Consider the following 12,589-nt stretch of genomic DNA (forward strand, 5'->3'; position numbering starts at 1 on the left):
TTAGCAAGCAATTTTCAGCATTACTGTGTGCAAGGCAATGCTTGAGCCACCAGGAATATGCAAAGAACAGTGTTTTCGTGATGGGGGAGGGGCAAACAGCAAAGAAAGTATATGAGTAAGTAAGTAAGTACCTAAGGGGATTCAATTTCAGTGTGATAGTCTCCAGGCAGCACATTTCATTGAGGGCTGGGGAAGGCCCCTTAGGAGGTGATGTACACTGAGAGCTGAATGACAAGCAGTACTGTACTGTGGAATTCATCCCTGACACTTCATCATGCCCACTGCTCACCATTCCTGCTCTTTCCAACAGTGCCTAAGCCTGACGGTTTTATTCCACATTTTGACTCATGCCATTCTCTGTCCCTGGCCACCTCCCGACCCCTGAAATAGCCCCCTGGCCCCTATTCCACAGAGCTCAAAGTGTGAACTTCCTCAGGAGGCTCTCCACAGACCACAGGATAGGGTGTGGAATCACCCAACGGATCCCAGTCTCCTGCCCTGATCAGAGAGCCAGTGGGTAGCTGTGGGTTTCCTATAGAGTCTCGGGGTGTGCTGGTAAAAACTGCAAAGTAATTTGATTGCTCTTCACAATTCCCTTGGGCCCTTGTTAAAATACAATCAAGGAACCCAACACAGTCCTCTTGAATGAAGATCTCCAGAGATTTTTGTTTTCGATGTTGGGGATTGGACCCGAAGTCTCCTGCATGCTAGGCAAGCGCTTATCAGGGGCCTACCCCCAGTCCTCCAGCGCGATTTTTAACCAACACCTCCGGAGCTGCAGGTATCCTGGCTCGGTGGGGGCAGATAGGAATCAGATGCCCCGGAAATAACCTAGCTATGGAAGGACGTGCTCTGGATTGCTGATTCCCACAAGGCAACTTATCTGTGTACCTGGCAAAAGCATAACTCAAAAGACTGTGTTCCCTTTGGCTCTACTGACTTAATGACTTGGCAGCCACCGCATTTTAACGGGTGCATTACTACCAAGTAACTAAGAAGGAACTTGTGGGTGGCCAAAGGCCCAACTTTGTGGTCAGCCTGCCCCGTCCCTCTTCTGGGCCCACCCGCTCTGTCACCTCCACGAAGTCCCCTTGGAGCTTGCCCCCCATACAGTGGTATGAAACGGGCTGCTTGTGCACTGCTCATGAACAGACACTACTGCCTTTATCACCAGCTATCAGGTCGCAGCTTCGGGCGCGTGGCCCGGGAGGGAATCACCTGCAGCCAGGGGATGTTTCAGGCCCCCAGCTCATCCACGCTCATCCCGAGAGGCCAGAGAACTCCGCGGGCCCTGAACTTCTGGCGCTTTTGGGCTCATCAGCAGGAACACAGAGCGAACCCTTTTCTCCATGGCCGCCTGGAGGCCCGGCGAGAAGCGCAGGCTGGGGCCGTGCGCGGCGCCTCCGTGAACTCCAAGGCCGACCGAGCCTATAGGACCTAGCAGTATCCAGGAATAGGAGACCGCGCGATTACGTCGCCCCCGCGCTCTGGGCCCAGCCGGCGCCAAAAAACTCCAGTTAGAGGGCGCAGGCGCCGCGAGAGCAGGCAGCGCAGAAACGTTCGGGAACCCGCGCGTACGCCGGCCAATCAGCGCCGGCCTTGCACAAAGCGAGTTCCGCCCACAGAGCACTACCTCCAAGCTTCTCCCCCTCCCTGACAGCCTCGGCCCGCCCACTCCGCCCGCGCCCCGCCCCGCGTTGTCCTGGGTTAGAGGCTCGCGATTGGGTCACAGGACGGGAGCGAACGGTGGTTGGTCGAGGCGGAGTCACGGGGGCGCCGTCGTCGCCTTTCCAGAAGCGATTACTGGGCAGGCTCAGTCTTTCGCCTCAGTCTCTAGCTGTAGCTGGCAGCTAGGGGTACGTGCTCCGGCATCTTCTGTACCCGAGGGCCGCCATCGACGTTGCTTCAGTTCCTCTAGGTTTATCTGCGCCACTCGCCCGCCACACACTCCGCCGTCATAACCCGCCATCATGGTGAAGCTCGCAAAGGTAAGAGGCCTGGTGCCCGAGCAGCTACGTCTAGAGGCCTGCTTTCCAAAGGACGCGCGCGCACGGCGCCGCGGGGAGGAGGGCCTGCGCGCAGTCCCGGGCGCGTTCGAGGGCGCCATGCTGCGGGAAGTCTCGCGCGACTGGTCGGAGGTCTCGCGGCTTTTGGCTAGCGGGTGGTGAAGTGAAGAGCTTAGGCAGGTGCGGGAGGCCGCTGACTGGCGGCGAAACGCCTCGGCGGGGTGTGGGGAGGGGGCGCTGCGTCTCGGCGCGTGGGGATGAGGCTGAACTCCTGCGACCGGAGCGAGCTGGGCCCCGCCTCCTGGCGCACGTGTCCCGGCTCGCGGCCCGCCACGTGGGCCACTCCGCGTGGGGCTCCGAGTCTTCGGAGGGGCCGGGGCCCTGGGGCGGGCAACAGCAGGATTGGCCTCGGTGGGAGGCTCGGCGGCCTGCGGACCTCTCCGCCTGGGCCCGGCGGGCCGGCACGTGGTGGGCACCAGGAGGCGCTGGGCTGCGGGCACATGGTGGCGTGGCGGATGCACCCACGTGGTCCCGATAGGTCTGGGAATGGAAGTTAATGAGAAGAACCAAGTTCGGTTAAAGGGAGATTTGTAATATCCCAAGGTGCCTTTAAGATCTTCACATTGAATTAAGGCCAGAACTGCCGACAAGCTGTGCATAACTAGTTGGCTTTTTAAAACAAGAGGGCCTAACTGAGATAAAGGGAAGAAATACTTCTTAAGGTTGCCCTTTTTACCTATTTATGATGGTTTTATTTAGTTTGGTTTTGTTTGCAAACCTGATAGAAAAAGTGCGCTGCTAGCAGTGCCGCTAGTATTGATGTTCACTGTGAACTTATGCTCATAGAAAACGGAATCTAAGAAAGGAGATGGTTGAATTACTGTGGAGAAACATGATAAAATAGGAATGGCTCGATGCAGGGCGGGTGGCGCAGGCCTGTAATGCCAGCGACTGGGGAGGCCCAGGGCAGGATAATTGCAAGTTTGAGGCTAACCTCAGCAACCTAGCAAGCCCCTGTCTCAAAAAAATACAGAAGGGCGGGGGTTATAGCTTCGAAAGTAGAGCTCCTCTGGATTCAATCCCCAATACCAGGGGAAAAAAAAGTATGGCTTGAAATGTGGATAGAAATGTAATATTTTAATTGTGGCCATTTCTAGGCCGGTAAAAATCAAGGTGACCCTAAGAAAATGGCTCCTCCCCCAAAGGAGGTAGAAGAAGATAGTGAAGATGAGGAATCTTCAGATGAAGAAGATGACAGCAGTGGAGAAGAGGTAATTTTATCAACTCAGTACAGAACTGCGTAAAGTTAAAGTCCAATGCAGTGGCACACACTTGTAATCCCACCTACCCAGGAGACTGAGAGCAGGAGGATCCTGAGCTAGACGCCAGCCTGGGCAATTTAGGTCCTATCTCAAAAAAATACTGTGTAAAATCAGAGAGTTAAAGCAGGTGGTGGTGGATATCTGAAGGTATTGGCAAAAAGATTTTGTGGAGCTAAAAGCTCTTCATTGGCATATTGTCATTTGGTTATGTATTTGAATGTGAATTTGAGACAGTATCTGGGAGGGGCTTCTTTTTCTCAAGTCCCCTCTTCAGGGTTTTGTGTGGTGTGGTATGTTAAATCATTACATCTTTCCAGTTTTAATGTATTTTCTTGCCTTCACATGCTAAAATGAAGGAAAAGCTCTTGTTCTGTAAGTGGCCAACCTGAATGTTATATTCATGAACCTTTCCAGATTCCTAAATTTCAAGCAAGAATAATTGGTCTTTATCCCATTATGTATAAACTTTGAAGCAATCACTAAGTATCTGGATTGAGGGCAACGATCTTCCTTAAGTTATAGCTTAATAGTTGGCTCTCTTAAGCTCTTCTGCCAGTTTGCTCACTGTAAAGACAACTGACCTAGAGTTGTGCTTCCATTTTTTAAAATATTTTTCATTGTAGATGGACACAATACCTTTATTGTATTATTTATTTTTATGTGGTGCTGAGGATTGAACCCAGGACCTCACACATGTTTTTTTTGGGAGTATGATAAAATTACCTGCTAAAACTAATAAAAAGCATCTTGTAAGACGAGATAAATTATAATTTGCTCACTTGTCCTATAATTTACAGGGGTTGTAAAGTTTGTTATTTTTTATTTCGGGCCTTAAGAATTAAACTTTTTATTAATCAAGCTCTATATTACTACCACCCACTCTGGGAGCCCCAAATGATTAAATTAATGGGTGTAATGTTTTGAATGATTAAGTGTATTTGGCATAATCCTTAAACACTCACTGTGGTTTAGATTAACCTTTACAAGTGATAAGTTTTAAGATTTCAAAAGCATAAGATGCAGGAATTAGACATTTGGTTCAAAAATATTTTTAAGTGTTAGGAAGGATTCTTTATGCTTGAGTATTTTACCTGGCATTGAGAACTCTGGCATCACAGACATAAGACACATAATCTTACTAAAGATTAACATGGGTATAGTCTTGAACCACAGGCAATGCCAAGATCTAACAATTTTTAAGACCGTGGCTGTTTGAATGTGTGGAAATATTTAGTGTTTTTATTTATTCTTAAGGTTGTCGTCCCTCAGAAAAAAGGCAAGAAGGCGGCTACCACAGCACCAGTAAAGAAGGTGGTGGTTTCCCTGACAAAAAAGGCAGTTGCCTCACCTGCCAAGAAAGCAGCTGTCACCTCAGGCAAAAAGGCAGCAGCCATTCCAGCCAAGAAGACAGTTAAACCAGCCAAAGCAGTTGCAGCATCTGGCAAGAAGGGAGCCACTCCTTGCAAAGCATTGGCAGCAGCCCCTGGTAAGAAGGGAGCTGTTGCCCCAGCCAAGGGGGCAAAAAATGGCAAGAATGCCAAGAAGGAAGACAGTGATGATGAGGAGGAGGGTGACAGTGAGGAGGATGAAGACGATGAGGAGGATGAAGATGACGAGGAAGAGGATGAATTTGAACCAGAAGTCATGAAAGCAGCAGCTGCTGCCTCAGAGGACGAGGATGATGAGGATGACGAGGAGGATGATGATGAGGATGAAGAGGATGATGATGAGGATGACGAGGAGGAAGATGGTGAGTTCTTTTTGTAATTTCTGGAGTTCTGTTGCAAGATACCTTGATGGAGCTTAATTAAGCATGGTGGCAAGGTTGCATTTCCTTTTCTTTAGCTTTTCCATACTCGTGTTGGTTTGGGGAGGTTTCCAGAGTTTCTGACATGGTGGCTGGCTTCTCTTTCAGACTCTGAAGAAGAAGAACCTATGGAGATCACACCAGCCAAAGGAAAGAAAGCTGCTCCAAAAGCCGAACCAGTGAAGCACAAGGGCATGGCTGAGGAGGACGAGGAAGAGGAGGAGGAGGATGAAGATGATGAGGATGAGGACGAGGAGGATGAAGATGATGATGAAGAGGATGACGAGGAGGAGGAGGAGGAAGAAGGTAATCAAACTAGGTTCTGAAGTATATTGACTTGAGCTGTGTTTAAAGAAAGTACTTAAGTAAGTATATGTGGCATGTTGTTCCAGAGCCTGTCAAAGAAGCACCTGGAAAACGAAAGAAGGAAATGGCCAAACAGAAGGCAGCCCCTGAAGCAAAGAAACAGAAAGTAGAAGGTAATCCACCAAATGAGGAGGGAGGCGGGTGAGATAAAATAGTAATAGCACAAATGATGAACTATAAAGGGACTTAATTCTGAAACACCTGATGTTAGCTTGCAGTATACTGATGTGCTATATGTAGAAGTTTTTGTGCTGGAATTTGATTTGTACCGGGCTTTGTAGTCTAATAATAAGAGTTCACTTTCTGTATAGGCACAGAACCAACTACATCTTTTAATCTCTTCGTTGGAAACCTGAATTCTAACAAATCTGCCCTTGAACTAAAAATTGGTATCAGTGAACTTTTTGCGAAAAATGATCTGGCTGCTGTGGATGTCAGAATTGGAACAACTAGGTAAATGTCACACTGTTACATGCGAATCTGCAAGTGCTTTTTCCCAGTTACCCTAGCCTGGCATCCAAAAATATCTTACAGATTATACATTAATGAACTGGACCATTAGATTATTAAATTACAGAATCCCCAATTTTGAAACCTACATAATTGACATAATAATAAGTAATCTACATAATAATAAAAGTAATCTACATAATAAGTCAAATTCATTTTAAAATTTTTGAAATTAATTCATTTATTGTAGTTCTAGGGATTGAGTTTAGGATAATGTACCACTGCACTATATCTCCAATTCTTTATTTTTAAAATTTTTTTTGGTACTGAGTATTGAACCCAGGGGTGTTCAACCACTGAACCACATCCACATCCCTTTTTTATATTTTGTTTAGAGACAGGGTCTCTCTAAGTTGCTGAGGCTGGCTTTGAACTTGTGATGCTCCTATCCCAGCCTCCCGAGCCACTGGGATTACAGGCATGCACCACCACGCCCAGCTGTAAAATAATTTTTAAGAATAGTTTTGGAAATGTGATGTTTATATTCTTGGAAATGCCAAAATTATTAGACCTCCACACTAAGTGTTTTAACAGGTTGCTTTGTAAGCTATTACTATGTTATAACATAAGTGTGACCCACAGGAAGACATGAAAGATGAATTGCATATTAAATATTGGTATTTAGATCTTGTTCTTTAGCTGAAATTTGCAGAGCCATAACTTTATTAACACTGTAGGTGCTTTATCTATAATGTTGCTGGTATTCGTATGTGTACAGTTTGTCTGTTTTTTATTTTTTGCTCTCATCACTTGTAATTTTATTGTTTGCTTTAAAAGGAAGTTTGGCTATGTGGATTTTGAATCTGCTGAAGATCTGGAAAAAGCCTTGGAACTCACTGGTTTAAAACTTTTTGGCAATGAAATTAAACTAGAGAAACCAAAAGGAAAAGACAGTAAGAAAGGTATGTAAAGCGTTGGAGATTATATTATCCAAATGTGTCTAGGAAGTCAAATGTAGATTCAGGAGATAGACTTTTCAGGTTTTTGTTTTTTTTTAAAAACCTTTTCTCGTAAATTCTTCCTAATATGAGAATTCAATGTGTTGATTGTTGACAGCAGTGCATGTGGCACTACCTTTGTTGTTAAGGATTCTTGACTTAGGCAAGCGTGAACAGTGTTACTCAGAAAAGAATTATATGCAGAGTGAACTTGTGATGTTTGAAATACTTGGGACCCAGAAGTATTTTGGAATGGGGAAGGGGTTATGTTCTGGGTGGGTGGAATGTGAGTCTTAAACACAAGATTAACTTATGTTTCATGTATACTTTTACACATAGTCTGAAGGTAATTTTTGGTGCCATTGAATTTTGACTTGATTTATAAGGTCAGATGTATTTCCTACTGTGTCAACATATCAATAATTATAAAGGGCCTTTCTTAAATTATAATACATTCCTACTAATTTTCTTTATGTCCTTTGTTTTTTCCTTATAGATTGGACATCTTATAGATTGTGTATTCATAAATTTTAGTTTAAGAAGTGAGCATCTACCCTAGATTTAGTATTCTAAATATTTTAGTGTAGATAGTTGTCAGCTGTGACAGCATGGAGGTATTTGTGCTTTGCCACAGATGTACATCCATACTTAGAACAGTACCTTTTACATTGTCATCTAAGTTTCTTGTATGCAATTGTGCTGTTAGTGTTATTTTTGTTTTTTTCCTCCTCTGGTCTGTCGGTCATACCATGGTTCATTTTTATGGTTTCTTTTTAAATGTAGACCGAGATGCAAGAACACTTTTGGCCAAAAACCTCCCCTACAAAGTCACTCAGGATGAATTAAAAGAAGTGTTTGAAGATGCCATGGAGATCAGATTAGTCAGCAAGGATGGGAAGAGTAAAGGGTATGTTTTGTGTCTCTTAGAATGTTAAAAGTTTTGTGTTTTTATTAAGACATTTCAGCTGGGTGCAGTGGTGCACACCTGCAATCCCAGCAACTCAGGAGGCTGAGGCAGGAGGATCATGAATTCAAAGCCAACCTCAGCAATTTAGCGAGGTCCTGGGCAACTCAGCAAGACCCTATCTCTAAATAAAATATAAAAAAGGGCTGGGGATGTGGCTTAGTGGCTGAGCTTCCCTGCGTTCAATCCCTAGTACCAAAAAGAAGACACTTCCCTGCTTAATGACACAAATCATAGTCCAGTTTTGTAGGTGTGTGATCTTGAGCAAGCTTAACCTATAAATGTGGCTCAGTTTCCTGCTTATAAAATAGGAATACTATACTTAATTTGTAACAGTTTTCAAAGATGAGATAATGTACATATGAAGGAGTAAGAAGTGCTCCTACCTTATAATTCTGTATTAAGAGCAGTCATGCCACATAATGATAGTCCAGATTAAGACATGCATCACTTCCATCAATATTGGTATGGTCCTGAGCATTGAGGTCCTCAAGAGCATGTGGGCTGCATGTGACAGTGGTCCTGTGTACATCAGCATCCGTTGCAGTTTTGTGTATGCTTTCGTATTTGCACAATAATCACCTTAATGTGTTTTTTTTTAGTTGTAGATGGACACAATACCTTTTTTTTAATATTTATTTTTTAACTTTAGGTGGACACAATATCTTTATTTTTTTATGTGGTGGTGAGAATCAAACCCAGTGCCTCACGCATGCTAGGCAAGTGCTTTACCACAGAGCCATAACCCTAACCTTTAATGTGTTTCCTAGTGTTTAACTTGATATTACTGCTCAGAACTGAAGGAAAGTCTGTGTTGTTGAGGGCAAAACATGTTAATGTTCTTCCCATTCAATAATCCTTGCAGGATTGCTTATATTGAATTTAAGACAGAAGCTGATGCAGAGAAAACCTTTGAAGAAAAGCAGGGAACAGAAATTGATGGTCGATCTGTATCCCTCTACTACACTGGAGAGAAAGGTCAAAATCAAGACTACAGAGGTGGAAAGAATAACAATTGGAGTGGTAAGAATTTATGGGTTTATTATAGAATTGAGGGTGGAAAATCGTTTGTATCTCCTAATAAATTTATAATTATTGTGTAATCAAGGAGGGTGAAGATCCAGCAAATTAAACTACTGAGCTCTCTGAAATATTTTTTTATTGAAAAATGGTAGGCCAGTCTAGCTTCTTTTGTTAGATGTTTTGTGTTTTAAGTAACTTCAGCCTATATATTATGAAAATATCACTGTTTTATGAAGATATGAAATATTAAAGAATGTACTAGAGGGCTGGGGTTGTAGCTCAGTGGAAGAGCGCTTGCCTAGCATGTGTGACACTGGGTTCTTCTCATCACCACATACAAATAAATAAAGGTTCCTCAACAACTAAAAAGTATTTAAAAAAATAATAAAGAATATACTAGAGCAGGGCATTACCAATATACAATGACTGCTCAGTACATTGAATGACAGAATTAGGCTTTCACTAGCATCAGCCTTGGTACATTCATTCTTAAGTGTTGGTCCTCAGGAACTGGATGCTATTTTACCTGTAATTGTAGCTGGGAACCACTTTCATTTTTAAGAATGACATCTCTATTTGCAGGTGAATCAAAAACTCTGGTTTTAAGCAACCTTTCTTACAATGCAACAGAAGAAACTCTTCAGGAAGTATTTGAGAAGGCAACTTTTATCAAAGTGCCCCAGAACCAAAATGGCAAATCTAAAGGGTAAAATGTCTTTATGTTAGGCTTGGGGCCTGGGGGTGTAGCTCGGGTTATAGCATTTGTCTAGGACACATGAGTCCCTGAATTTGGTCCCCAGCGCTACAAAGGAAATAAGTATGTTGGTTGTCAGGAGTGGGCTATAAGAGTGTCTTTATATCTAAAATAAAGGTGGTTGGGGCTATAGCTCAGTGGTAGAGCGCTTGCCTAGCAAGCATGAGGCTCTGGGTTCGATCCTGTCAGCAGAGGAGTGGAATGGTTTTAGCTGCACAAATGAGTGTAAATTGAAGCGCCTGCTTGAGGGAAAAGGCCTGGGGCATTGTCTGATAGTAGAAAAACCATGTGTTTTCTAACTTGCTAAGTATTGGCTGTCCATCCTCAGGTATGCATTTATAGAGTTTGCTTCGTTTGAAGATGCAAAAGAAGCTTTAAATTCCTGTAATAAAAGGGAAATCGAGGGGAGAGCAATCAGGCTGGAGTTGCAAGGACCCAGGGGATCGCCTAATGCAAGAAGCCGTAAGTCCCATTGGCAAGGTGGTGTGGCTAGGGAATGGTATCTTCCTTGGTGCTCTGCATGAACTTAATGCCATTTTTTACTTTTTCTACAAATCTTGAGATGATCCTATTTTTCTTTTATCACTGAGTGATAGCTGGATATGATGACTGATTACCTGAGAAATAATTGATGAAATATCAAGAAAATTCCTCTAGATAGTCAAGTTCTGATCCAGCTATGTCAACTCAGAACAACAAATTTGCCTGTGGTTCACTGACTCCTACCTGGTGGGCAGTACACACTTCAGTTTGCTTTTGTTTTCTTTGAGACGTGAGGCAGAAACTTGACTGTCCTTAGGTAATACAAAATAAACTTTAAAAGGCTGTTGATAGGAGCCTTAAATTAAGCATTAGTTGGCTAAGTTGCTTTTAACTGCTTTTGTACTAAAGCATACTGGACGTTGCACAAAATTACTGTCATATGAATGTGACTTAAAAATAGAATACACAATTTATTTTTCTTCCACAGAGCCATCAAAAACTCTGTTTGTCAAAGGCCTGTCTGAAGATACCACCGAAGAAACCTTAAAAGAATCATTTGACGGTTCTGTTCGTGCAAGGATAGTCACTGACCGGGAAACTGGATCCTCCAAAGGGTAAGGCATGGGAAATGGGCAGCATTGCTTCTGTTCATATTGATGTCCTGGGTGGAGAATTTGGTTCTTATGTATCTTCTCATTGAGCTCCTTTCTGTCAACTGGTGGCAGTTTATGGATTCGCACGAGAAGAAGAGACATTTCACAGAACAGCATTACTTTACCTTCTGTTTCTACTGAGGTGTGTATTTGGTTGTTCTGTGAGACAGACATTTTAGGATTTAACTGGCAAATTAGGATTTTCTGTAGGGATGATCTGTCACTCAGATCTTTTCTCAGTTGAACAAGGCTACTTTCTGTGGGGTGACATGTGGAGTTAACTTATTAGTATGTATTTCCTTTATAATGGGTGATTTCATTTGGTGTTTTAGGTTTGGTTTTGTAGACTTCAACAGTGAAGAAGATGCCAAAGCTGCCAAAGAGGCCATGGAAGATGGTGAAATTGATGGAAACAAAGTTACCTTGGACTGGGCCAAGCCCAAAGGGGAAGGTGGCTTTGGGGGTCGTGGTGGAGGCAGAGGAGGCTTTGGAGGCCGAGGTGGTGGCCGAGGAGGCAGAGGTGGATTCGGCGGCAGAGGCCGGGGAGGCTTTGGAGGTAAAAATTGGTCCTCCACATAGCACACAGACTGCTGAGCCTGTGCTATATATTCAGTTTCTGGTCACTTTGGGCATTTTTGCACCATCCTTTCATGATGTTTTGCATTCCTGCAGGGCGAGGAGGCTTCCGAGGAGGCAGAGGGGGAGGAGGAGACCACAAGCCACAAGGAAAGAAGACGAAGTTTGAATAGTTTCTTCTGTCCCTGTCTTTCCCTCTTCCATTTGAAAGAAAGGACTCTGGGGTTTTTAACTCTGTTACCTGTTCAATGACAGAGCCTTCTGAGGACATTCCAAGATGGTATACAGTCCCGTGGTCTACTCGGAAATCCGCATAGATGACATTTCAAAGGAGATACCCTGTTGGTTTTGACTGGATGTTCATATAAACTTTTTAAAGAGATGAATGATAGAGCTAACCCTTATCTGTAAGTTTTGAATTTATATTGTTTCATCCCATGTACAAAACTGTTTTTTTCCTACAAATAGTTTTTGTTTTGTTTTGTTTGCGTTGGGGGGTGTAAAGGAAAGCAGAATGTTTTATGATTTTTGCTTCAGTGACTTTAGGACAAATTAAAAGTCCTAAACTCTGGTGCCAGACTTATACTTACTAAAATCATATTTCTTGTGGAATGTCACTGAAGAGCCTAGCAACAAAGGCTCTGTATTGCTCAGAACCACCATATCTGATATTGAATGATCAATATATTGCTTTCAAGTATCACAGCTGCGGAGATGGGTGAGGTAGCCAGTTTCTGCAGCCCTGTGTGCTGACATGTAAAGTTTATTCCAAGACTGGTGGCTTCTTCCAATTGTAGCAGGCTGGAGTATCATGTCCTGAGTAAGTTCTTTGGAAAGAGGAGTAAGAGTACATTCATTGGTCAGATCTCCTAGGATCAGCAGCAGTTGAGAGCATCAGTTCTGGATTTGGCAGTAACTGATGCGTGAGCCAGTAGAAACTTCAGAACTGAGGGTGGAACAAACACTGCCAACATCATACACTAAAAAACCTCTCATTCTGGCATTATGCACATTGCTCAGGCACTGCTTTAAGTAAACACTGCCTCCTCCTGTTTGCTTCTCTCCCCAGCTGAAAGACAGGGTCTTGAGCTATGTTGCCTAGGTTGGCCACAGACTAACAATTTTCCTGCCTCAGCCTTCTAACTACCTGGGGTTACAGGTGTTCACCACTACACCCCAACCCATTT

At 43.7% G+C, this 12,589-nt stretch overlaps 1 protein-coding gene and 3 non-coding genes across 4 annotated transcripts; all 4 read left to right on the forward strand.

The window, feature by feature from the left end:
• The first annotated feature begins 1,801 nt into the window (after positions 1 to 1,801).
• Positions 1,802 to 11,981, forward strand: Ncl (nucleolin). The gene is made up of 14 exons (XM_027941761.3): positions 1,802 to 1,988; positions 3,164 to 3,277; positions 4,583 to 5,078; positions 5,244 to 5,441; positions 5,528 to 5,614; positions 5,813 to 5,954; positions 6,789 to 6,913; positions 7,733 to 7,856; positions 8,779 to 8,936; positions 9,519 to 9,642; positions 10,019 to 10,152; positions 10,661 to 10,787; positions 11,159 to 11,382; positions 11,499 to 11,981. Exons 1-14 carry the CDS (start codon positions 1,971 to 1,973, stop codon positions 11,573 to 11,575), a joined length of 2,148 nt encoding a protein of 715 aa, XP_027797562.1. The 5' UTR covers positions 1,802 to 1,970; the 3' UTR covers positions 11,576 to 11,981.
• Positions 5,661 to 5,732, forward strand: LOC114097989 (small nucleolar RNA SNORD82). Its single transcript, XR_003583654.1, has one exon. It is a non-coding gene; the product is annotated as a small nucleolar RNA SNORD82 (small nucleolar RNA).
• LOC114097992 (small nucleolar RNA SNORD20) lies at positions 10,288 to 10,367 on the forward strand. Its single transcript, XR_003583656.1, has one exon. It is a non-coding gene; the product is annotated as a small nucleolar RNA SNORD20 (small nucleolar RNA).
• LOC114097986 (small nucleolar RNA SNORA75) lies at positions 10,861 to 10,998 on the forward strand. Its single transcript, XR_003583651.1, has one exon. It is a non-coding gene; the product is annotated as a small nucleolar RNA SNORA75 (small nucleolar RNA).
• Positions 11,982 to 12,589: the final 608 nt, after the last annotated feature.

The sequence above is a fragment of the Marmota flaviventris genome, chromosome 11 (genome assembly GCF_047511675.1).
Source record: "Marmota flaviventris isolate mMarFla1 chromosome 11, mMarFla1.hap1, whole genome shotgun sequence".
Taxonomy (NCBI): domain Eukaryota; kingdom Metazoa; phylum Chordata; class Mammalia; order Rodentia; family Sciuridae; genus Marmota; species Marmota flaviventris.